This window comes from Diadema setosum, chromosome 9 (genome assembly GCF_964275005.1).
Source record: "Diadema setosum chromosome 9, eeDiaSeto1, whole genome shotgun sequence".
Taxonomy (NCBI): Eukaryota; Metazoa; Echinodermata; class Echinoidea; order Diadematoida; family Diadematidae; genus Diadema; species Diadema setosum.
Genome location: NC_092693.1, coordinates 24536976 through 24560476, shown reverse-complemented (window position 1 = coordinate 24560476; position 23501 = coordinate 24536976). Strand labels below are relative to the sequence as shown.

The 23501-nt window shown below is 37.8% G+C and overlaps 1 protein-coding gene across 1 annotated transcript; it reads right to left on the bottom strand.

Annotated features, from left to right (window-relative positions):
* Positions 1–1263: 1263 nt before the first annotated feature.
* Positions 1264–23400, bottom strand: LOC140233255 (dipeptidase 1-like). Its single transcript, XM_072313365.1, has 10 exons — positions 23360–23400; positions 22193–22334; positions 20975–21107; positions 10466–10616; positions 9144–9210; positions 8612–8788; positions 7419–7515; positions 5998–6073; positions 2293–2428; positions 1264–1443 (listed from the first exon to the last, which is right to left on the bottom strand). Exons 1-10 carry the CDS (start codon positions 23398–23400, stop codon positions 1264–1266), a joined length of 1200 nt encoding a protein of 399 aa, XP_072169466.1.
* Between the last annotated feature and the right edge of the window lie 101 nt (positions 23401–23501).

Here is a 23501-nt window from a genome sequence, read left to right as displayed (position 1 = left end):
TCTCCATCTTTCTTCATTTCTGCTCCTCCTAAACCTTGTAATCTCTGCTCCAATTATAGAACGATAATGTTTGTACGTTGTTTGACCAGTTCATCGGTTTATTGACACATTATTTTGTAAATATCTTATTTTTGTGTTTATGTACAATCTGTAATCATTATCACACACTTTGACTTACTGCTTATACAAATTGTACTCTTACTTTGAGAAAAAAAATAATGAGATAGAATAAGTTTATTCGCTTGTTTGATAAAGAAAAACGTCTTACAGGTTCATGATGTGCAGTGGAATACCAAGTGTGACACTGTTTGTAAGCTCGAAAGGTTGATGCATTGTCTAATATGACATAAACATATTTTTTGAAATAGTCTACATTTTTCTCAGTTGTCTGAGGAAACAATATTCATGTTCTCCTTCGTCAGACGTTACATAAATCATTTACCAAAATAAGGAATATTAAACAAATCTGCCATCCGTGTTGCTATAATGATATTGAGGGACTATGCGTCAATGGATTCACTTTGCTAACTATCAAGATATTATGCACTGTCTTCACAACGAAGGTCGATTCAGATTTGGCATCCAGAAAGCTATCACTTATGATTTGCATGGCCCGATATACAATTAATGCGTGCAAACTAAATTCAAACTATTAATACAAAATTCAAATGGAGCTCCCATTATGTTCAAGTTTAGCCTGAATGACATGAAGAAAATCTCATAAACATCACAGTGAGTTTCATGAGTAACATTAATGATACCGTTCACTCTCATCCATGCGCATGTTATGAATCATACATGAGACAGTATTAATGACACTATTTACAACCTTTAAGATACAAACAAAACGTTAAATAGTTGAAAATATATTTTCCGTGAATAATATATTTGCACTTATGAAAACATCATTAAAAACTTATCATTTCAGTAATAAAAAGAAAGAACAAACGCTTTCAGGCAGTAGAAAGGATATTTCCTGTCAAATTAAAGAAACGTAAATATTACATAAAAGTTCAGGACAATGAGAAAAGGCATAATTACTATGAGCAATGAGACAGCGTGAGTCCTCTCATCGAATTTGCATATTATTGTGGTGGTCACCATATACTGTTGTAAAGACTTTTGGAAATTAGAGATTCACTCTTTATTAGTGTTCAAATATTTTTTATCCCATTTTAGTGGAGTTTTTCACTGTTGCTAGTGTTTATAGTTATTGTCATTATACATTTTAGCAGAATAATTTCATTTGAAACAAATCGTGCTTTATAAGCAATAGTCACGGCTCGAATGCAAGGATGTTTCTTCAACTTGTGAACGGCGTCCTCTATGGCCATTTGTCCCTTGATAGTACACGGTCCGGCATTTGTTCGTCTTCTCTCCTCCGCTGTTGAATGGCGTCCTGGACTCATCCGGGCGTTGGGAAGACAGTAGTTCATCTCGAACCTTAAATTCGCAATAAAGAAGACACAAACAACATTCCAATTACAGTACTATTTGGAAAAAAAAAAAAGAAGGAAAGGAATATCACACAACCCCGAAACATGTTTGTGGAGGTTGAAACAGCTTTGGTTTGATAGAAGTCATTAACTTGTGCTATATCATCCTCTGACCCATGGTTCAATTAGATGAAATGTATAGAAACAAACCGATGAAATTGAGGAGACTTCGCTACAGCAAGACATTCACGTGCGCGGACGCACGGTCTTACTCAAAATTGACAAAAGATATTGGTAGTCAAGGAAAATCTTAATAGCCCTCCTTTTTCTGAATGCCCAACCAGAAAACATCTTTATCCGAGTCTAATCAATATTCGTCAACGAAAGCATTAGACATAACAACATGAACAGTCATTCTTCTAGACTACATGTTTTTCGCCCCCAGTGGGATGATTTGAAGTCATTTGTTATTTTTTGTTATAAGGATTTGAACCGAAAAACAATGCCAACAAAAGAAAATTGTCACACCAACATCAGGCTGGAAGCTTAAGCATTTCCTACGGACATTTAAGAGTTTGTCATCATTCAACAATTTTAGTCTGGTCAAACGCAAATAACAAGAATAGTAGTAACAACAACAGCGACGACGACGGCGACACAATAAGTGCATTAGATATTCGACTACCTACATTGGACAAGAAATTTAATTGTCTTTTATCAAATTTCTTTTCAAGTGTAAACTTACTTTCTAACACAATACCAATATCTGATATTATTATCCATACAGAGGATTTTTAGAGCCCAAATACAAGTGTTATTGCTGTCATATGCTGTAAAGGCCTATATAGCAGCTAACCTCCTCTGCTTTCCGAAGCACTCGTAGAAGGTTGTTTCCCATGGCGGCTTTCACCTCGGTTTCCGTCCAGCCTCTCTCGATCAACTCTGCGATCAGATTTGGAAATTTGGACACGTCTTCCAGACCGCGTGGTGTGCTGTCCGAACATGACAACCAAAACACACAAAAGATGAGGTTGGGTAAGGGAAATTAGGATTTTTCATGTGATAAAGCTGAATTAATACTTCTGTGAAAGGAGCCCATGGAAGACCTTACGACTTGGTTACTTTCATGTAGCTGAAGGCGTCGCGTCTATCATAAATACAACAACGATGCTGCAGTTTTGAAATTGAATATCACGCTACCATCTGACAACCTGCTATCTATATACTAGTAGTGCATCTCCCACAAAACCAAAACTAACGAACAGAATCTTTAGCCAATATTTCTCATGTTTAGACGTGTGATGCAAATATTTCAAGGATAACAAAGAATATAAATGCCTATCGATTACATACTTACTTGTATACTCCGTTTAAAGAAAAACGTGTAAAGATGGCGGTTGTCGCATGCAGAACGACTTCCCCGAGGGAGTAATGATACAGGGATTTGTCAATCATTGTTAAGACACAATAATATTCACAATAGTCAGTCAGTCAGTCTTTCCAATTAAAGCTAAATCTTTGCAGAAATCAAGCTAGTTCTCCGTTCTTCCGTTCTTTAAATTTTGCTCCTCCTTGGAAGACTTTTTTTCTTTCTACTTATCCATCACTATCACTTCGTTGCATCAAATTACAATCTCTTTGGTTGCATGACTTAACTTATTCTCCACACAATATGAAAAGAGACATTATTGCAAGGGTGTGTATAGCCACAGACACATCAACGTCACGTACAATCAATGTAGAGATGAGAAAATGAATACGCATATACTAATATGTCTCTCTAAATGGTTGTAATTCACAAATATTAAATGTTAAATGTGGGGTGCCACAGGGAAGTTTATTAGGTCCACTGTTGTTTAATGTTTACATAAATGATTTTTGTAGATCATCAGATGTTCTTTCTTTTATTATCTTTGCAGATGACTCAAATCTATTTTTTTTTTACACAATAATCTTCTTACCCTTGTTAATGCAATAAATTCAGAACTAGAAAATGTTGCCCAGTGGATAAAAGCAAATAAGCTATCTCTTAATCTTCAAAAAACAAAATATATGCTCTTTAGTAATTCTATACTGAGGTATTGCCTGTTGATATTGTTTTAGATGGTACTCCACTCGAAAAAGTTTCCCATGTAAAATTTCTTGGAATAACAGTTGACAATAAGCTTTCATGGAAATTTCATATTGACAGTATATGTAAAATCATTTCACGTAATATTGGTATAATTAATAAGCTTAAGTTTTGTTTTCCTTTGTCGTCCCTGCTTGTTGATATATTCATCCTTAATACTGCCATATTTAAATTACGGTATTCTCGCGTGGGGAAATACATATAAAACATTTTTAGATAAATTACTTTTATTGCAAAAGAAATCACTCCGTGTCATATGTCATACTGCATTTTTGTCCCATACTGACCCACTATTTTATGAGCATAAAATATTGAAAATTAATGATTTGTATTTGTTTAATCTAGGACAATTTATGTATAATTATAACAAAAATAATCTTCCAAACATATTTGAAACAATGTTTCAAAGAAATCAATCCATTCACAATTATCCAACACGGCGATCAAATGACTTCCATTTGCCATTTCTGAGAACTTTGTTGGCTCAAAATACATTCATCTACGACGGGCCAAAGTATTGGAATTCACTTCACAACAATATTACAACAGCTCAATCTCTGAACTCTTTCAAGAATAAATTAAAATTATTTCTATTGAAATCTTACAACACCCAACCGAGTTAGTTTCCCTTTATCATCTCAGTCAAGTCATCATTCTTTTTTACATAAGTCCTCCTTCTAATTATGTTCCTGTCTGTGTTCTAAATATAACGATGTGTCTATTCTTTTTTTCTCCTGCATTCTTACCTACATAATTACGTATAAAAAATGTTTTGCATTATATTCAATCCTGCTTGTATTTCATCACTTATTTCACATTATGGAATCTAGACTGCTTGCGTCCACGATGGCACGTGCTGTAGTTTTCCCCCTTTTTTCCCTTTTTTCTCTTTTTTCTCTTTTTTTCCTTTTCTTTCTTTTTCCCTTCCCAATCGTCTTGATGTCAGTTGACATCGGTTCGTTTTATTTTGTTTTATATTGCTGTTTTGTGTATTTTCTGAGGGTTCCATATCGTACAAGCTCTGCTTCTTAGTGGGACCCTCCACTTCCATCCTCATCCTTAGTTGACTTGCATTATACGCTTTATGTATATATTAACAAAGATGTAATTGCATCTACTTCTCATTTTCACATGTACATTGTCAAATTACGTTCTGCAAGTATTACAAATATCCTGTACATAATATGCAATGTATATAATTTCTTTGTTTATTTGATGGAAGTGAAAATAAAGTTGAATCTTGAATCTATGAAGAAAGGGGATTTAACGACAAGTGAAAGAAAACAGTCACAGTCACATTCAATTTGAATTTCATAAAGATCTGTCAGTACATAATCTTCCATGTTTCTCTTAATGCATTTTTGAAATGCTGGATATGATAATGATGTTTTTCTCATCTGTCCAGTCTGAATTTGGATATATGAACTGTAGTTAGGCAGCATGATACTGGAGACGGAGGTTTGTGAAGTTTCGTCAATTCTCGAGCAGCTGATATATAAATATGCAAATAAGTGAGCTGGTTATGTCATCTCCTCACAATTTTCTGTTAACCGTGTACAGAAAGCCGATGAATACATTTTATGTGTTATAAAAGTGTATAACATATCATCCATGCCTGCATAACTTCAGAAGAATTAATGATAAGTCAGATATGATTATTATAAGATTTGAGACTGGGACATAATTGTGTTTGAACAAACACATTTCATAATATTACAAGATTTTTGGGGGTACAAATTCCAAGTCTTGATGCGATGACATCATCAACTCACTCATTTGCATATTGATATTGACTGCTCAAGATTTTTTTTTTAAATCACTTCACAATTTTTATAACATTTCTGATTTTAATCTGATTTGATCAAATCTTCGCTGCTGCGCTTGTCAAATTGTACTCTTTCTCTTCAGACTATATGATTTTCAGTAAAATTGGTCCATAATTGCCTTTATAATTACGGAAATTCGAATTCAGTATGCGTGTTCGTGACAGAGACCATCGCCCTCCATCGAGGAAAGACATCTGCTTGTCTCCGATCGCACTGAATTTATCATTCTTTCTTCAAAGTGTGCACTGACAATAAGTCCTCTAAGTGACAGTGGAGGTCATTTTCAAAATCTACTTTAAGTGTGTGTGTGTGTGTGTGTGTGTATGTGTGTGTCTGTAGTACACAGGAAGAATAAGTAGAAAGAGGTAGGATAAAATTATAAGTACTTTGTCACTTGCTTATGTCCAAGTTATGTGATTATTTTGTGACTTTGTTGTACAGCTGTACCACTTTATATTGTCTATGTATTATTTGAATGATAATGAATGAATATCATTGTAAAAAGTATGTGTGTGTGTGAGGGTGTGTGTGTGTGTGTGTGTGTGTGTGTTTGTGTGATGTATCCCCACTTTGAGGTAATAGTCTCATTCTCGGAGTCACGTACAGGGGCACACCGTCAAAGTCACTGCCGATGCCAACACAAGTCCAGCCACAAACTGTTTTGATGTGATCCATGTGATCTGGGAAAAAAGCATTTGAAAAGTTCTTTGATAATAAGGACTTCTTTATCCATGCAGGGTAGCCTCTTCAGTATCGCCACTGCTCTACCAGACGGCCCTGTCATTGGCTGCGTTTATCATCTTTCCCCTGTTTGAAACGGCTTTCAAAGGCCGTTTCCAAAGCCGTTTCCAAAGCCCTTTAGAAACGGCTTCCAAAATAGTTGCGTTTATCAACTCATCGCGAACACGAAAACTGGCCTTGTCACTTCGCAGCTGCAATGTGCAATTTGACTTAGAGGAGAAGGGGGTCATATACTGTAACCGCAGTACAAAGCCGTTTCAAAACAGCTTTGCGTTTATCTTGCTTCAAAGGGCTTCTAGAAACAGGTTTCTGGAAACCTGCTTCGGAAACCTGTTTCTGAAAGCACAAATTTGCGGCTTTCGAAAAGGCTTTCCGAACCCCATAATCAAAACAGCTTTGAGTTTATCAACTCCTAAAAATTCCTTGAAAGCCGTTTGGAAAACCTGTTTTTGCCGAGAAAAAGAGTTGATAGACGCACCCATTGTTATTACACTAGCGTTGCCAGGTATACCCATTATACACCTGGGTCAAGAGGGACATAAAGGTGGGTAAAAACACCATTCTTGTCCAAGGACGTATGCACTGGGAGGAAATCGAACTCGGGTCCTCCGATTGGGAGTCGGGAATCTTGTGCCACAGGGTCCTTTTGGTGGGAAGAATGAGCTTAATCAGCTCTTCGATTAGACGGTCTTTGAGAGATACTGAATTATACTCTCATTTTGTGTAGCTGCGAATACACAGATTTATATTCAACATGTATCAAACACATGGACCGTTCCATACAGGTACTATTGTATATGCCTTTAAAATGCCCATGCCTGTGAATGTTTAGCTGAATCATTTTAAAGGGACTTCGGATGGATGAATGGGTGTGGATCTCTCATCAACTTTGAAAATGCTCATTTCCGCTATGAGTTCCTTATGAGCTAGCATATCTAGGTATTACTAATTAAAGTTGTCTTTCTAGTTGATAAAAAAAAATGTGAGAGTCATTTCCTCATCTCAAGCGTCTACCATGGAAAACAAATTACAAGTGCAAACTGAGGCTATAACAATATCAACTCGTCGTAAGAATGGCCGTGGAGGCAAACTCCAACAACTAAGATTGTGCCCAACATTAAAGGGACCTCAGCCAGTAAACACCATCGAGATTTCGTTATTGCATGTCACTGATTAGTTAGCAAATCATCACCCTTATGTCTCTCATATAGGTTTCCCGATTTCCCTTTTGTTATAGGCTTTAGTTATGTGGTCATTGTTTTTGTATCGACTTTATACACCAACCTGCGACTTGACTCAATGTGGCTTCGGTCTTGTTTTCGGGTGGACAGTTGATGTATTCTGTGAAGAAATTTACCATGACGATACCTCCATTTTCAGCCTGTGATATAGAACAGGACAACAAAAGAACTATATTATGTCGGGCATTCAGAGGATTTTGTTTGGAAAGAAACGCACACATTCAACTGACAGGGCACAAAACCTATGAGCACGCTTAGAAGAAGGTTAACGCATACAGGAGAGTGAATATTTAAAATGCAGTGTCCCTTTTTGTAGCTCTTACTAATCAATTCCACTGCTAATGATCTGACAAGTTTAAAGTCATTGTTTATTTGTTTTGTTTTGTTCTTTTTCTCTTTTGTTTTGCTGAGTACATATTGTTGATTTCTTGTATTTTTTTAAGTTGTTGAAGCGCTTCGAGCCTGTATAGAAAAGGCGCCATACAAATGCAAGGTTATTATTATTATTATTATTATTATCATCATCATCATCATTATTATTATTCGTGTTAAAATTGAAAATGTAGAGCAGCATCAACAAGTGAAATGGGTGGGCCTGCTGCGTTGACAGTCTTGCTCCTTTGCCGTGTGTTGTTTTGTTTTTTGACTGTCCATCCCCGCAGTCTTGTCAAAATGAAATTTGTATAGGTACGACAGAGTTTGAAATGTTAACATGGATTTCTTCGAATCTGAGTAAGTAAGACTAGACTGGTCAGTTAGCTTAATTGGCACTGCCTAATCATGAAAAAAGGAAAGTATTTGGCAAAATTTGCAGAAGAATAATTGATCTTTTACACTGAATATTGTTATCTCTCATGAATTTCAGTGCAAATCTTGTATGTATTGACAAAGGCAATGGAACAAGCGAAATTTATTAAATAATTGCATGTACAAAATGAGGACTAAACACACACGCAGACACACACACACACACACACACACACACAAAATGCCACTTTGAGGCACGGAAGTATCATTTTCATGAACTCCTGGAATTTGTTAGAAATTCAAGGATCGGTAATCATTATAAGAATCAAACAATAAGTTTAGAAGTGTTTGATAATGATGCAACCAAATGAACGATAGCATAGCATAACCAAATTAAGGCGCATGAATATTATGTGGCTTTTGAGCTGTAAAGAGGAAGGGGAAACATGTTTTATGGGACACAGAACTACTGTGCCTTTTGCAACTTACAACTCGTCTGAGAATGTGATCCGGAACGTTCCGATAGCTATTGCATAATGCAAAAGCAGAGGAGTGACTGAATATGACCGGAGCTTTAGCAACGTCCAGGGCGTCTGACATCGTGCCCTCTGACACGTGAGCGAGGTCAACGAGCATGCCCAGTCGATTCATCTCAAGGATCACTTTCTAGGATTGAAAAAAAAAAGAGAAGTTATGAAAAGGAGGAGGGATGAAGAAAATGAGAAGGAAAGAGGAGGAAAACGAGAAGCCGGGAAGAAATCTGACAAAAAGAACAAAATATCAAGTACATTAAAATGAACGCAGAAACAACTCCAACAAACGTAGGCCGCAGTAACTTTTGTTTTTATTCAGCTTAAAGGAGATGATTAAAATCTTCGGAGTATATCGCTTGCTTTGAAAGTAAAGAACAGAATATTGGGGTAAAGGAGGGTAAATACATTTCGCATCAACACCGGAGAAAAGTTTAAATCCTTGTTGTTGTAATATAGCAATTATCAATAACGGTCTTCTTGGTTCTTACCTTTCCCCAGTCAGTTAGCCCTCCGAATTCGTGATCATTCTTAAGGTCGTTGTCCCAGTTATCAGCCCTGTGTTGTAAAATGGGTCATAATATTGTTCAGCATTCAAACCATGCGATATAATAATAATGCACACACTAAATAGTCCCATGTGATATCTATAGACCTATCAAGGGTATAGGCCCCTATATGTTTTAGTTTAGCATCGGGTTAAAACTAATATTGAATCTCACTGGAAATAAAGACGCATTTATATCCAATTAAATCAATTCAGTCTCAATCAACTTAATTTGTTCAGTCAATTTACATCGATGAAGGGCAATATATCATTCAGTTACATTTTTTTTGTGTGTCTGTTGCTGATGTGAGCAAAGGGTCGAGGCATGATTTTAATTCCTTTTTGAGGCTCACGAAACATTCTTCATTTTAGAAGAGAAGAACAACTGACGGTTATTTTGAGATAGCATACAACTGTTATGTGAAAACAAGGATTCTTTTTGCAAACGTACAACGTGTAAGAAATTGTGATATGAGTCATGGAATAGAAGTGATTATGTCTGCTTTCTGAGTTGACAGATTCGTTTATCGCTACCACTGCAGTAAAATAAATGCAAGTGGTATTGTGGCATTACCATTGAGTAATGATTATTCAACAATGTTAGCCCAATGTTAGCACAAGGATAGCCCATATTCAGCTGCAATAGCTGGTCTTCCATGGGGTCCAGTTGGATGTGAGGTGGGACCACTTCACCGGGTTATGCACCCTGCTCTTATGAGATGAATGAATGAAGAAGGATCTTTTACGTGCATGATTTGTGTCTCTCTCACACACGGGACCGCCATTTTATGTCCTCTCCGAGGGACAGAGTGTTGTGCCTCTTACTATAGAGGGGACAGTATGATTACACACAACATTGCTAATCTCCAAAATCAGATTTCTTTCAATTCCTCTATACAATGCAACTAAGTCACCTTCCCATTAGAGTAAGAAAAAAAAAACCGAATTTAATGACCATTATAATTTATTGTTGCAATGAGTCTCATGATAGATGTGGGTGTATTCGTGCTACAAACGTCCTTTGCCTATCATTCAGCAACTCATAAATTTATGAATTCATCTATCTGTGTATAGTTATTCATTTATGTATTCATTTACACACTGTTTTTAATTCTCCCGTTATTTTTTTAAATCTAGGTGCCCATCTTCACATGATCATTTGACTTATTCTGTCAATTGCACTACACGTGTATAATGTTCTATGGATGTCGTGTTTGTGTTTGATGCTGAATGAATCACCCAGTCCATACTTGCTGGCCTACCTACCATGGAGTATTACAGCTGTGTGTGATCGTCATGTAACGCACACCCAGTCGGTACAACATTCTCAACGTGGCCATGCTGCTGTCGATGTTGTGTCCGCCTTCTACTCCGATGAGCGATGCAATCTTGCCCTGCCGATGCGCTGACACGATACCTACAAAAGCGGGAGTAGAACTTTAAAACTCTCCTCATTTCATTTCAAACATGGGGGGGATCTTGGTATCGATTACCTTCACAAGGCTTAAGGATTCAAACTGCAAAGGACTTAGCCTAATGAGTTTCATTAACATCTTTTCGCATTATTCACCAGTGGAAATGAAAGAAGTTTCACTTACTGCTTTTTAAAAGATGATCTCAGTGCCCGCATTTACCCTGGAATAAGCGAATTCACTGTTAGCAATGGTCTATAATGACCTCTGAACCACAAACTTTTTGAAACATCAAGAGATCTTTTAAGTTGACGTTTGTCTATTCATTTATGATTTTTCAATTAGACATGTTACAAGAGCAGTTTTAAACGCAACCATACAGAAAATGGTAATAGGGGCTACCCCTGTATTTATTTAAGTGTTCCATGAATGTCTTTCCTAAATTTGGTTGAAAAGAATACACACTAACCTGCATATTTCGATATGCACCTAGTCGTACAGTTTATACAGGAATAACATATTTTTCATGAAAATTTATCCGGTTCTACAAATACATCAGTTATACAAGTCAATTTCAATGGAGCTGTAATGACCTTTATCTCCATGCACATATTTGAATTGTATAGTGATTTGAACTGGCTTACTGCGTGTAATATCCTAGAATACTATTCAGAGATAAACACAAGGCAACTACCTACTGTAGTAGAGCAGATAAGCCGAAAAATTGTGCAAAATTTGACTAAAGCATGAAACTTTCACCAGTGTTAGTACATGTTATATAAGATTCATTTTAAGATGGGGAGGTAAGTCTGAATTGACCTCTGATGACCTCCAAAGTTCAATGACCTCAAAATTTGATGGAAATAGATATTTTGCGTCATTGATGAATGTTGAAATGGTAATGATGTACTAAAAACTCATTTTTAATTACAGTGGAATTGTCTTCATGTTCCATAGAACCCTGCCAGATTTCTACCTTTGACCTCTGATGACCTCCAGAGGTCAATGACCTCAAAATATCAGAATATTGATATTTTGTCATTGATTAATGATAAACACGGCAATGATGTACTAAAACCATGTTTGTTTGTTTGTTTGTTTGTTTTTTACAGTGGAATTGCCTCAATGTTCCACCGATCCTTGACAGGTTTCTACCTTTGACCTCTGTTGATCTCCAGAGGTCAATGACCTCAAATTATCAGAATTTTGATATTTGGTGCAATTGGTTGATGATAAACATGATAACGATGTCTTAAAAATTCATTTGTGTTACAACTGAATCGCTTTCCTATTCCTCAGATCAAGGGAAATTATTTACATGTCTCTGCCTTTGACCTCCGAGGACTGTGACAGGTCAATGACCTCAAAATATCAGAATATTGATATTTGACGTATATTCAATGGTTAACTGTATACCTGGTGTGCAATCACGCTTTATGCTATTAGCATTTATGCTACAATGGAAGTGTCTTCTCATTCCACAGAACATTGGTCCAACTTTGACATCTAAGGACAATGTGAGGTCAGAATTTTAGAATATCAAAATTTGTGTAGGATTACAATTATTGATGTTTGGCGAAAATTATAATACACTAACAACATACATTATTGTATCTATACAATACTGAATAGTAACTTATGAGTAAATTTAGTGTATAGATGGTAGCCTCGTATCCTCGAGTGTGCCCGCTGAAACATACGTTTAGTAAACCTTACACATTTCATTTTCTTCTTTGCTTTCTAGCAGTATAAGAATATTTTTTATTGTTCGAACGATGCGATCACGTGTAAGCTTTTAATGAGTACATTTCAGATAAATTGCAAAGTAAAAGTGGCTCGCTCGTTCTGCCCGTACTTATAGTAAAATGAAGTTTTCATAAGTTATTATCATAGTCCTTCGCAGTGATTTCTTTTACTATGTTTAATTCCTCAGAAATTTAATTTGAAATGCTCTATAAAAGCGACTTTTATACTCTGTTTTTACAAAAAGTCCCTACCGTGGGAGGGGGTATCCCCCTCCCACACCCTCCCCCCGCTCGGTCGCTTCGCTCCCTCGACGAGGATCTCACACCAACACATAATATACCCCCGTATGTTAAGATCATAGTCCTTCCAACTGATTTTGTTCAATATGTTAATTCCCTAGAAATTTGCTTTTTAATGTTCTATAAACGCGACTTTTAGACTGTTTTTACAAAAAGTCCCTACCGTGGGAGGGGGTATCCCCCCTCCCACACCCCCCCCCCCCCGCTCGGTCGCTTCGCTCCCTCGCCGAGGATCTCACACAATCACATTATTATGTACTCCTGTATGTAATAATCATAGTCCTTCGCACTGATTATTTCTCACTATGTTTAATTCCTTAGAAATTTGCTTTTAAATGGTCTATAAACGCGACTTTTGTACCCTGTTTTACAAAAGCTCCCTACAGTGGAGGGGGGGGGGGGGCGGGGTATCCCCCTTTCCACCCCCCCCCCCTCACTCGCTTCGCTCCCGCGCCGAGGATCTCACATCGTCACATGTGCCCTCGCTGAGATTTTGCCCCCCCCCCCAAAAAAAAAAAAAAAAAAAAAAACCAGAAGTGTTCCGGCGCGCTTGTGAGCGGTCAATTACTTCAGAAATGAAGCTTATAAGATGGCAGTGACCTCAAATACCGTATGTCTCCCCCAAAACAAACAAACAAACAAACAAACAAACAAACAACGGGACCCTTCGCAATGATATCTTTAAAAATATCGAATCAATCTAAATACAAATTCAGGGTATGAAACTGTAACTCATAGCCCACATCTTACAGGAAACCCCGTTCGATTTGCTTCAGTGGTCAAAGAGAAATTAGGAATTTTGTAGAGGATGTCAGGAATCTCTTCCCTCCAAGTTCTGTCTATTGTATTCACACACAAGATCCTCGAAGTGCTAAACTTGGAAGAATCAAACTCATGACATGCTTTAAATCAATCCACATTTCTCTGTGACCGCTTAACCAAATCGAATGGGGTTTACTTCAACATAGAACTAAAATTTTATATTTTAAGACCCTGGAGTAGCATTTAGACAATTTAATCATATTGGGTGTTATCAATGCGAAAATCTGATAGTAATTTTTACACACTGTATAATATCTATGTTTGGGTTGGTTATGCAGCCTAGCTTGCATGAAATTATGAGCAACATTATCAAATTTGAACTGGACAAAATTTGTACGCTTAAACATTGAAAGTGGGGAGAGGAGTACCATATTTTGGGTTGATGCTTAATAGTATGTGAACAGGCATATGGCAAAGTCCCTTGAACTGGATGAAAGGGTGAAAGATGCTAAGTGGTCAGAAAACAACAGGCCCACCTCATCAGGTGTACGTCATAAGTCAAACAACTCAAGAGTAGTACAGCCCATGAGTTACGCAGCTCACGAGTCATACATCCTGTGACCTAAACACTAGATGAACAAGGTCCATGAGCTCGACATCAAATATAATAGGCCCATAAGCTGTGCGGTCCGCGAGCTCGACACTCGAGGAAAACTTGGCACACGGTACGAGATTAATATATGTATTTCAGAGAACTTAATCTATTCAGTGTATAGGTCTTGTGGACCCCCCGATGTGTCGGGCTCTTATGGGGGGGGGGGGGTTGCCTAAACTTAGTGTCAAGCTCATGGGCAATGCTACCTAGTTTCGAGCTCGTTGGCCGTATGGTTCCGATGAATGACTCATGGTCCTGGAGCATACAGTGACGTTATGGACCATCTGGAAAACGACATACTGTGAGGCCTAACATGCATTCCACATGAAGTAATCCTGTGTCTTGCTATTGTCATCCAGTTAAGTTTAGGTCATTAAGTCAGGCGACTTGGGGCATTTTGAATGACATCTTTAGGTATCTCACTTCCATATGAGGAGTGGAACTACTATCAGCTCTTATTGTCTTCTTTATACTCGACACTCCTTAACTATTGGGCCTGGCCAAGAGTTGTGCCCCCATGCCCAAATATTGCTTGTTTCCAATATGGCCGCCATCCGCTTTGCATCCAATGTGTGAATCAGGGTAATATGGCAGCGGGTAATATCATCCGGTTAAAACTCTCTGCCAGCAAGTGATGATTCAGTGTAACCTCCTGCTGAAATTGGTCTAGATGTATACCCTCGATCTCTTTCAAGACAGGGCAGCATCTGCGTCTTCAGTGAAGCACGCGATTGAGCTTACATTGCACGGATCGGCCGGCACACAGATCTCCACCACGACTAAAATGGACATCCTGAGGTCAGACCAGCGTTCTTCCAGGTGCACAACCACTGTATGCGATCATCAGAGTCTTCCATTGGCAATATCTGAACAGTTTGGGTGAAGGCAAGTTTGTCTCTATGATGGGTGCATTGTGCATAGAGTACAGGATGCACGAGATGATAAGAAAGCTTCTTTTTGACTCGCGGGATACGCTACAATCCTTTCTCAGGCAAAGGTTCTGAATTATCGGATCGTGCTCAGTCTGCACACAGTGAGCTGAACACCATATCAAGTATACGCGTGCAATGATTGTGTGTAATGATATGGGAAAATGCATGGAGAAATCAAAATACATAATCATTATGTGCATGTTTATGTATTTAACGTGAAATCAGTTCCCGTCTGTTGTCTTCATCAATTTTGCAATGTTGTTGTTTATTATTTTCCCTCTCCATCACAAGTATAATATGGAACGTGTTGATTATTTCACGTGAAGTTGTTGTGATGTCGGAAAATGCAAGGCTGTATTGCAGGTGGCCTATTGCAGGTGGCCTTCAATTTGTTTTTCACATTATATTGACATGTTTAACAGACTGTAACTCTTTAAGATGCCTCTTGAAATGTTTTGAAAAACTTCTGCTTGATTTCACACGAGCGGATGATAATGTCTTTCTGCTATCATGCATCGTGTGTGAAACAAATTTCTCTTCAAAAGATAGCGTGCCAATTAATCTGCAATTACTGTTGGTGCTCTACATAAGACATTCCAACCCACCTCCAGCCTAGACATCCGTAGGCGCGGTGTAGAGCGGGATCTGAACATCGCTCATGAAGCGAGACTTCTCTTTTCCTTTTTTTTTTTCTCTTTTTTTTCTTTTCTTTTCCCCACTAACAATGTGAAACAAAGTATTGTTTCTCTTCAAAAGATAGCGTGCCATAAGGTTGGTGCTCTAAACAAGACATTCCAACCCACCTCCAGCTTAGATATCCGTAGGCGTTGTGGTGTAGACATGGTAGAGCGAGACTTTTCTTTTCCCCATTCACAACTAAGTTTAGCAGGAAACATAGAAGCATTCGCACATACTGTTTACATTTCCCATCACATGCTTTGAACATCGGAATTTTCATGTACACATTTTCCCTGGAATTTGCCAAGAACTTTTCAACACAATACAATATGTTCAAAAGAAACCATTCGGTTCATACATAATTTGATTAGAGGGGTCTATCACCGTACACGTACTCGAACAGTTTTCGCTAAAGATACAAGTAGGCCTATGTTTACAAGACTGCAAACGGTAGAATGATTTGCCCCTTAACAAATCAGACTACATCTCTTGAAATGTCTTCAAACGTAAATTAAAGTCATTCCTCTTGAACGATTTCTCTCTTATATATATATATATATATATATATATATATATATATATTGTACATCTTATACAGTAAAAGGCGAAGTTGTTGTTGTTGTCGGGGCCTTATGTATTTCCTGTTTTATTCCGGCGATGCTGGTTTGTCTATCTCCTCCCGAGCCGTCGGCTCCGGGCCCCCGAGACCGGTGCCGTCGGCAGCGGGAGGGTCTCCTACGTGCCTTGGACCGGGTTTCGTGAGCGCTCCGCCTCCGTGTCGACGTCGAGGACGACAAAAAGAAATTAATTAGATAGATGCATAATGCATTTTTGTGCGTGACGTCAGAGCCGAGCGTTTTAATATTCACCGATCCTGCGCTGGACTCCTGCCTTTCTCGATCGTCCATCTTTTAGCTTGCAGAGACAGTGGGGATACTTAAGTCAAAAAGATGATGGCGTGCAGCGAAATCTCTGTCATATTCCGGCGGACACGCACGCACGCACACAATGTACTCTCGGGTACGGTATGCCAGTGTGTGGCCTGCGCCTGTGTATGTATTGACGATGGTTACACGAAACACTATCTGCGTGCCCGTGATATGGATTCTCATTATGGTATAATACACGGCGCGGTCATACAAGGGCATTTACGTACAGTGACGTTCGCCATTGGCGTGCCAAAATGAAAACAACGAATGCTGTTATTTTATTGTATTTTGCACAACTGCAGGATACTATGCAGCTCAGGTTCGTCATTTAGTTTACTCTCAAGTCGTGTATAATTGTACCCAGACTCTTTAGGACGGCTAAATATCCACTTAAATTTTGTCCTTGCCGATCGTACCCGTCCATATCAGAGTACACGCGCCGCTGTTCATTCGTTCACTGCATGGCTGCTGTAAACATGAATATTCATAAGACGAGCGGACGCGGGGGAAACCCTCGCTGTGCTGACCGCCAATTTTTGAATTTACAAGTGGACATCAAATGTGTGGTTCTATGGTGCATCAAACCAAGTTTTGGTGATAAAAATAAAAAAGAGGGAGCAAATGACGACAAAAATATTCTTCTTTCTCCCATAACGTGGGAAAAGAAATATTAAAGAAAAAAATACGAGGCCCTGAGACCCATGGATTATCACGGTTGCCTACTTATTAAACCTAATGACTATGATCTCCCCCTCCCCAAATATGACAATGATGATTATAATGATAATATAGTGATAATAATAATGATGATGATAATAATAATAATAATAGTAATAAACAGCCTGAAGCAGAAGACGAAGGACATTAATGATTATGATAATAATGATAATAAAAATGTGATAGCAGATAAACGGGTGGTTCTATGATCCATCAAACCAAGGTTTGGTGATAAAAACAAAAGAAGAGAGCAAACGAAGACGAAAATATTTTATTTCTCTCAGCACAATAGTAACAAAAACACTAGGGGTCTATATATGAAGTAGTCCTACTCAGCACAAGATTACGTATGTTAGTGCAGGGAACCAGTTTTGGACAGTTTGCGCAGGACTGTCTTCAGAAATGCTTTTTATCAAGAGAAAAAAAAATGGGGGAAACAGATTTTTACAATTCTTAACAAATTAACATTTCCGCCTCCCTTGGTTGATCATCCCTATATTATGACTCTACTCTCTCCTCTCCCCTAAATAATAATAATAATGTTAGTAATAATAATAATGACAATAACAATAACAATAATACACTGAAATAATGATAAAAATACAATAGGCCGATGCAAATGAATGGGGAAGGGGTGCTATGATCCATAACTTAAGAGTGGGCGGGAGAGACACAAACAGGTACTGGATTGTTTTGATGTTTAAAATGAAATAGCAATGATAATGAAGCTATTTGAAACGTCTTTCAGTCGTAGAGAAACCTTGACATGACAGAAAAAAAGATATTCACTATCCTTGACCGATAACCTTTTTTCCTTAATTCCCTTGATTCATCCCCATGTCAATGAATAATATAAAATAATGAAACCGAATGACTATGATCTCCCCTCCCACAAAATAACAATAGCAATAACAATAACAATAATAATAATGATGATAAAGCTATCTATTATGATAATAAAAACAATGAACAGTATCAATGAGATAAACGGATGATTCTAGATCCATCAAACCAAGTTTTGATTATGAAAACAGAAATGAGGGAGCAAAATGAAGACGAAAATATTCTTTGTGTATTTCTTATCTCATAACGTGGTTGAAGAAATATTAGGAAAAATACAAAGCCCTGAGACCCGTGGATTCCCACAGGTGCCTAATACTTATAAAACCTAATGACTATGATCCCCCTCCCCAAATAACAATAATTATAATAGCAATATAATAATAGGGGCCTAATGAGAATAATAATATGATAATAATAATGATGATGTATAGTCTGAAGCAGATAAACGGATGGTTCTATGATCTATCAAACCAAGTTTTGGTGATTAAAAACAAAAAGGAGGGAGCATTGAAGACGATCAAAAATATCACATTTTTCTCTCATAACGTGGGAAAAGAAATAGGAATGAAAAGACAAAATGCTAGGCCTTAAGACCGGCCGTGGATTCCCTCGGGTGCCTGCATGGATGCAAGAGGCAGGGGGTATAATTAATATCAAAGTCATAGTGTCAATAGTATCTCCCCATTCCGACGGAAGAATCTGTGGGCAGAACTTCCGGAGAATCCCATAAGCGTTTTTGGTAATTTTTCCCTGAATGTTTGTTTTTGGGTTTTGTTTTGTTTTTTTTTGTTTTTTTCTTTTGTTTTTGTTGTTGTTGTTGTTGTTGTTCTGCGGGTGTGGAAATGTGTGTTTGTGTATATGGTGGGGGTGGTGGTCATGGGTATAGAAGAGATCGAGCACAAGTAACGAAAGAATGAAAAAAAAATTCTTTTTATTTTATCCATAAAAATGTGCAAAATCGTATCTATGAGGAAAAAAACGAAACAAAAAAACCCTCACACCCGTGGATTTCCACGGGTGCTGCTAGTATATATATATATATGAAGACAACGTCATTAGTGTGTAAGTTCCCAAAAGCTCCTTACGACTTTCTCCAAGCCGGCGACCATGTTATACAGATACATAGATATTGGATTTGTCATCACATTTACAGCTTGCCACTCTAACTGATTTCTCGGCTCAAACATGTTTGCTTGTTTGTGTTTTTTTTATAAGTAATTTGCTAACAAACTTCCTTTCCCAAAAGCATTTCATTAGCTCAATCTTATATTGGGGTGTGGTGTTCACTAGAAATGAATTCCTTATTGGTGGGACTAAGACCCACCCCCTCCCCCTCCCCTTAGCCCCACCGTCAGTACGGGACCAAGCAAAAATTTGCAAGTGTAAAAAGCCTTTTAGAGGGATGAATTCTGGCAGGAGGGCGACCTTCCAGCTCAGAAGATCATTTATGTTTGGGGATCAGAGGGTAAAAACACGCCATCATGTCATTCCCCGTAATTTGGTGCGGGACTTTGGGGATGGAGAGCCATTGGAACTGACCACTAGCGGGGAAAGTAGCCAATGTCTAACTTATAAATTCCTGTGACCACAGACTTTTCTTGGGAGAGGGGGTTTCGACAAAAAATAGCTGGAAGGAAGATAAACGATTTCATAAACTCCAAGAAGGTAAAAATACTGAGCATATTGACGTCACAGGGTGACTAGGAAAACGAATGCAGTGTTCTGTTTTCTTTTACTCTCTATTCTATTCTATTCTATTCTATTCTTTATTTTATGTGCTAGTTGCCATCTAGGCTACAATTGTAAAACAGATATGTTTGTTTTGTACATTTTATGTGCTAGTAGCCATCTGGGCTACAATTGTAAAACACTGATATGTTGTTTTGTACATCCTCTAAAGATCACCAGAGGTCAAAGGTAGAGCCCTGTACGTCTGTGCTCTTTGGAATATGAAGACAATTTCATTGTAAAACAGATATGCTTGTTTTCTACATCTTAACCATGTTTATCATTAACTAATGACACCACAGATCAATATTATGATATTTTGAGGTCATAAAAACCTCTAAAGGTCACCAGAGGTCAGAGGCAGAAACCCGTCTTTGCTCTTTGGAATATGAAGACAATTTCATTGTAAAACAGATATGCTTGTTTTGCACATCTTAACCATGTTTATCATTAACTAATAACATCACAGATCAATATTATGGTATTTTGAGGTCATTGACCTCTAAAGGTCATCAGAGGTCAAAGGTAGACACCTGTCAATGCCCTGTGGAAACGGAAGATTTGTAGTACAAATGCATATTTAGTGCAGCGTAACCAAGATCTAGGCCTATCATTCACAAATGCCTCCAAACATCAATATTCTGATATTTAAAGTTCATTGACCTCTGGAGGTCATCAGAGGTCAAATCAGGCTTACCTCCCGATCTTAAGATGAATCTTATGGTATGTACTAATACTGGTGAAAGTTTCATGCTTTAGTCAAATTTTGCACAATTCTCATGATTTTGAGGGCTTAACCGCTCTACTACTGTAAAACATTTTGGATGAGGGCAATGTTTCTTTTTCAAGGACCTTCGCTTTTAATTCTGAATATTGTAACATGTGACGAATAAAGTAATCATTATCATGACATGCAATGTATCGACAAGAGTTTAATATTCATTGTGTGAAGATGAAACATTAAAGGGGATGTAAGTCAATACTATCCACTTTCCTACCATTTTATCTCCAAATACGCGCAAACATCAAATATAAGAAAAAAAACGTGATGAAAATGAAAATTATTAGTCCTACCTTCAGCTGTCGTAACAAATTCAAAGACATCCGGGTACATTTCGCACATTCTGATTATGACATCAATCTGGTCCAACACGTGAGTAACAGCGTCCTTGTACTGGGACGCGCATAGGGTGTAGGCTGCCCAAAACTAGACAATTATGTAAAGCAGAAGCAAACGGTATGAAAATGATTGAGTATAATAAAAGATAATCAAAAAAAGAAGAAGAAATGATAGGCCTATACGATGTTGTTGTTACGTTTTGTTTTGCACATTCTAAAGCCAGTGGAGACAAAACTACTTTTTAAACTTATATACATGTATGATGGTATACCAGCAATGTGTGTACACACGTAGATGACTATGTGCATGTTCCACGATCGTGCAAGAACCAATAAATCAAATCAAGTCAAAATTTGGGTTACTGTCATCACCGCTTTACTAGATTCATTACAGCTATTAGCAATCATCGTCATCATTGAGTCTTACAAACTAGAAATATTATCTCCATTGTTATGAGCACTTGTGGCTTATGATGCGTTATTCCCATGAAAGCAAATACAGTCTGCCTATGCATCAGTCTTTTAATCTATCTTATTAGGCCCTGAAACTACCAATAATCATCGCCTTTTAAGCTTTATACAGACGAGAACTATAATGCAGTCTGGAGGACAAACTGGAGGTCAAGGATGAATAGTTTCAGGTTGTTTTGTCATATATTCTTTTTAATTCAGTCAACTATTCAGCTATGAAATGGTTACAGGCTTCTTGCCTGTTGCCATAACAATCTTCTTTTGCATGATGATACAATATAAACATTAATAATAATGGTAACACTGCTGACGTAAGTAATAGAACACTTATGGAGGTCATAGCTAGGGATGTTCACTGTGAATTCCCGTCTCTTTTATTCAATAGAGGAGACTCTATATAGATCGGATATATAGTCTGGATTGCATGGAGTACATGCTGTTTTCATCCGTTCATCGACGGAGTCTTGCAAAAATGAATAAGGTTTTACTCACACTAAAAGATATTGATGAAAACTAGCAATAATGGGGATTACCAGCCCATATCTGTCTGAGACCAGCACAATACTCTCATGTGGGAAATAATGGGCAATAGGCAAAGGGATTGGTAGTTTGCAAGCAGGGTCGAAAATACACCCCATAACGAAGGAAACAGTGGCGAGGACGATAGTTTCGGACTAGTTTGGGACTTCTAAACGCTTTTACCTGTCCCCCGAGCCTGCCTTGTCGCAGTCGGGGTATGTCCGTGGCGCTTTTCCCCCACACTGCCGTCAAGTCCTGGTCTAAGTCCAGGTCTTGGAGTCGGTTCCCGATTCTACGGACGATCTGAAACGGCCAGTCGTTGTGACTGAAAAGCGATATAGTATGGATAAAACGTTGCAAATAATTTTCAAATCGAACCATCAAATCCAACAAGCGCTACATAATGAGTTTTAAAATACAATAATGACAGTAAAGATAATGATAAAAAATGAATCTATTAGGGATAGTTTTCGCAGTAATGAAAATAACAGTAATGAATATGAAAACTATTTAATTTTTTTTTTTTTTTTTTTTTTTACTTATGTCGGTCTGCCAAATAAAGCACAACATCAAGAGAACAGACAATTGCATTAAACATTTAAGCATGTGAGAGAGTGATAATAATCTCGAATGGGTTTATGCTGAATGCCGGTATCATCCGTACGCATTTCGATGTAAATGTAGGAAAAGGGTATGCATCAGTGACAAAAGGACGAAAACTGCAAGGAAACTAGCATTCCTTTCTAGAAGACGTATACCACTAATACAATTCCTTAACTTTATTATGCTCTGCGTGTATATACCCTTGTGACATAATTCTATGGCCAAGTAACTCATCGCATACGGGAATCGTGAGTGTGTGCTATATTTTAGCTCTTATATATGGGTCAATGACGATATAAAGAATCATAATACCTCGGAGGGATTTAACAAGTTGAAAATCTTTTCTTTGTACACATGGAGATGATAGTAGGCCTACCATGGAATCCATAATAAACTTACATGTTACAGTCAAATCAGTTATGTCAGTCAGTTTAATAATTTGCATGATTATCATAACTACGATCGATATCATTGATGTCATGCTGAACCGAGTATGAGGAGTGAAAATTCAACAAGACATTCTTATTCCTTGTCTGATAATACTCTAACTATATACCATTGATTTGTTTTCACGACTTTTGTACCCACTCAAGTCAACCGGATCATGAGTTCCCCATTACGTCTCCGGAATTTACCTAAACCTTGTACGCTCGAATTGAAGTGATGCATGTTGTACATGTAAATTATGTAGGTTGTGTGCTACGGTATGAACAAAATAGACGATGCTTTATATCCCAGATTACTTACCCATCAATAAGAGGCACTTCAGCCATGTATTTTAGCGCCATGTCCATGGCCGAATTTCGACCAGCACCTTGACCTTTATCAGTCGGCAGACCTCCAGCAGTAGCAATTATCATAGCGGTGACCATCGCTACTGCAGATATTC

What these genes read in the sequence shown, in the direction of transcription:
- LOC140233255 (XM_072313365.1), bottom strand. Translation starts at nt 23,400, where the DNA reads ATGGCGCTAAAATACATGGCTGAAGTGCCTCTTATTGATGG. An exon ending in CACAGCTGTAATACTCCATG is followed by an intron (nt 9,211 to 10,465) that starts GTAGGTAGGCCA and finishes TTTACAACACAG; the next exon opens with GGCTGATAACTGGGACAACG. An exon ending in TGCTTCGGAAAGCAGAGGAG is followed by an intron (nt 1,444 to 2,292) that starts GTTAGCTGCTAT and finishes TGCGAATTTAAG; the next exon opens with GTTCGAGATGAACTACTGTC.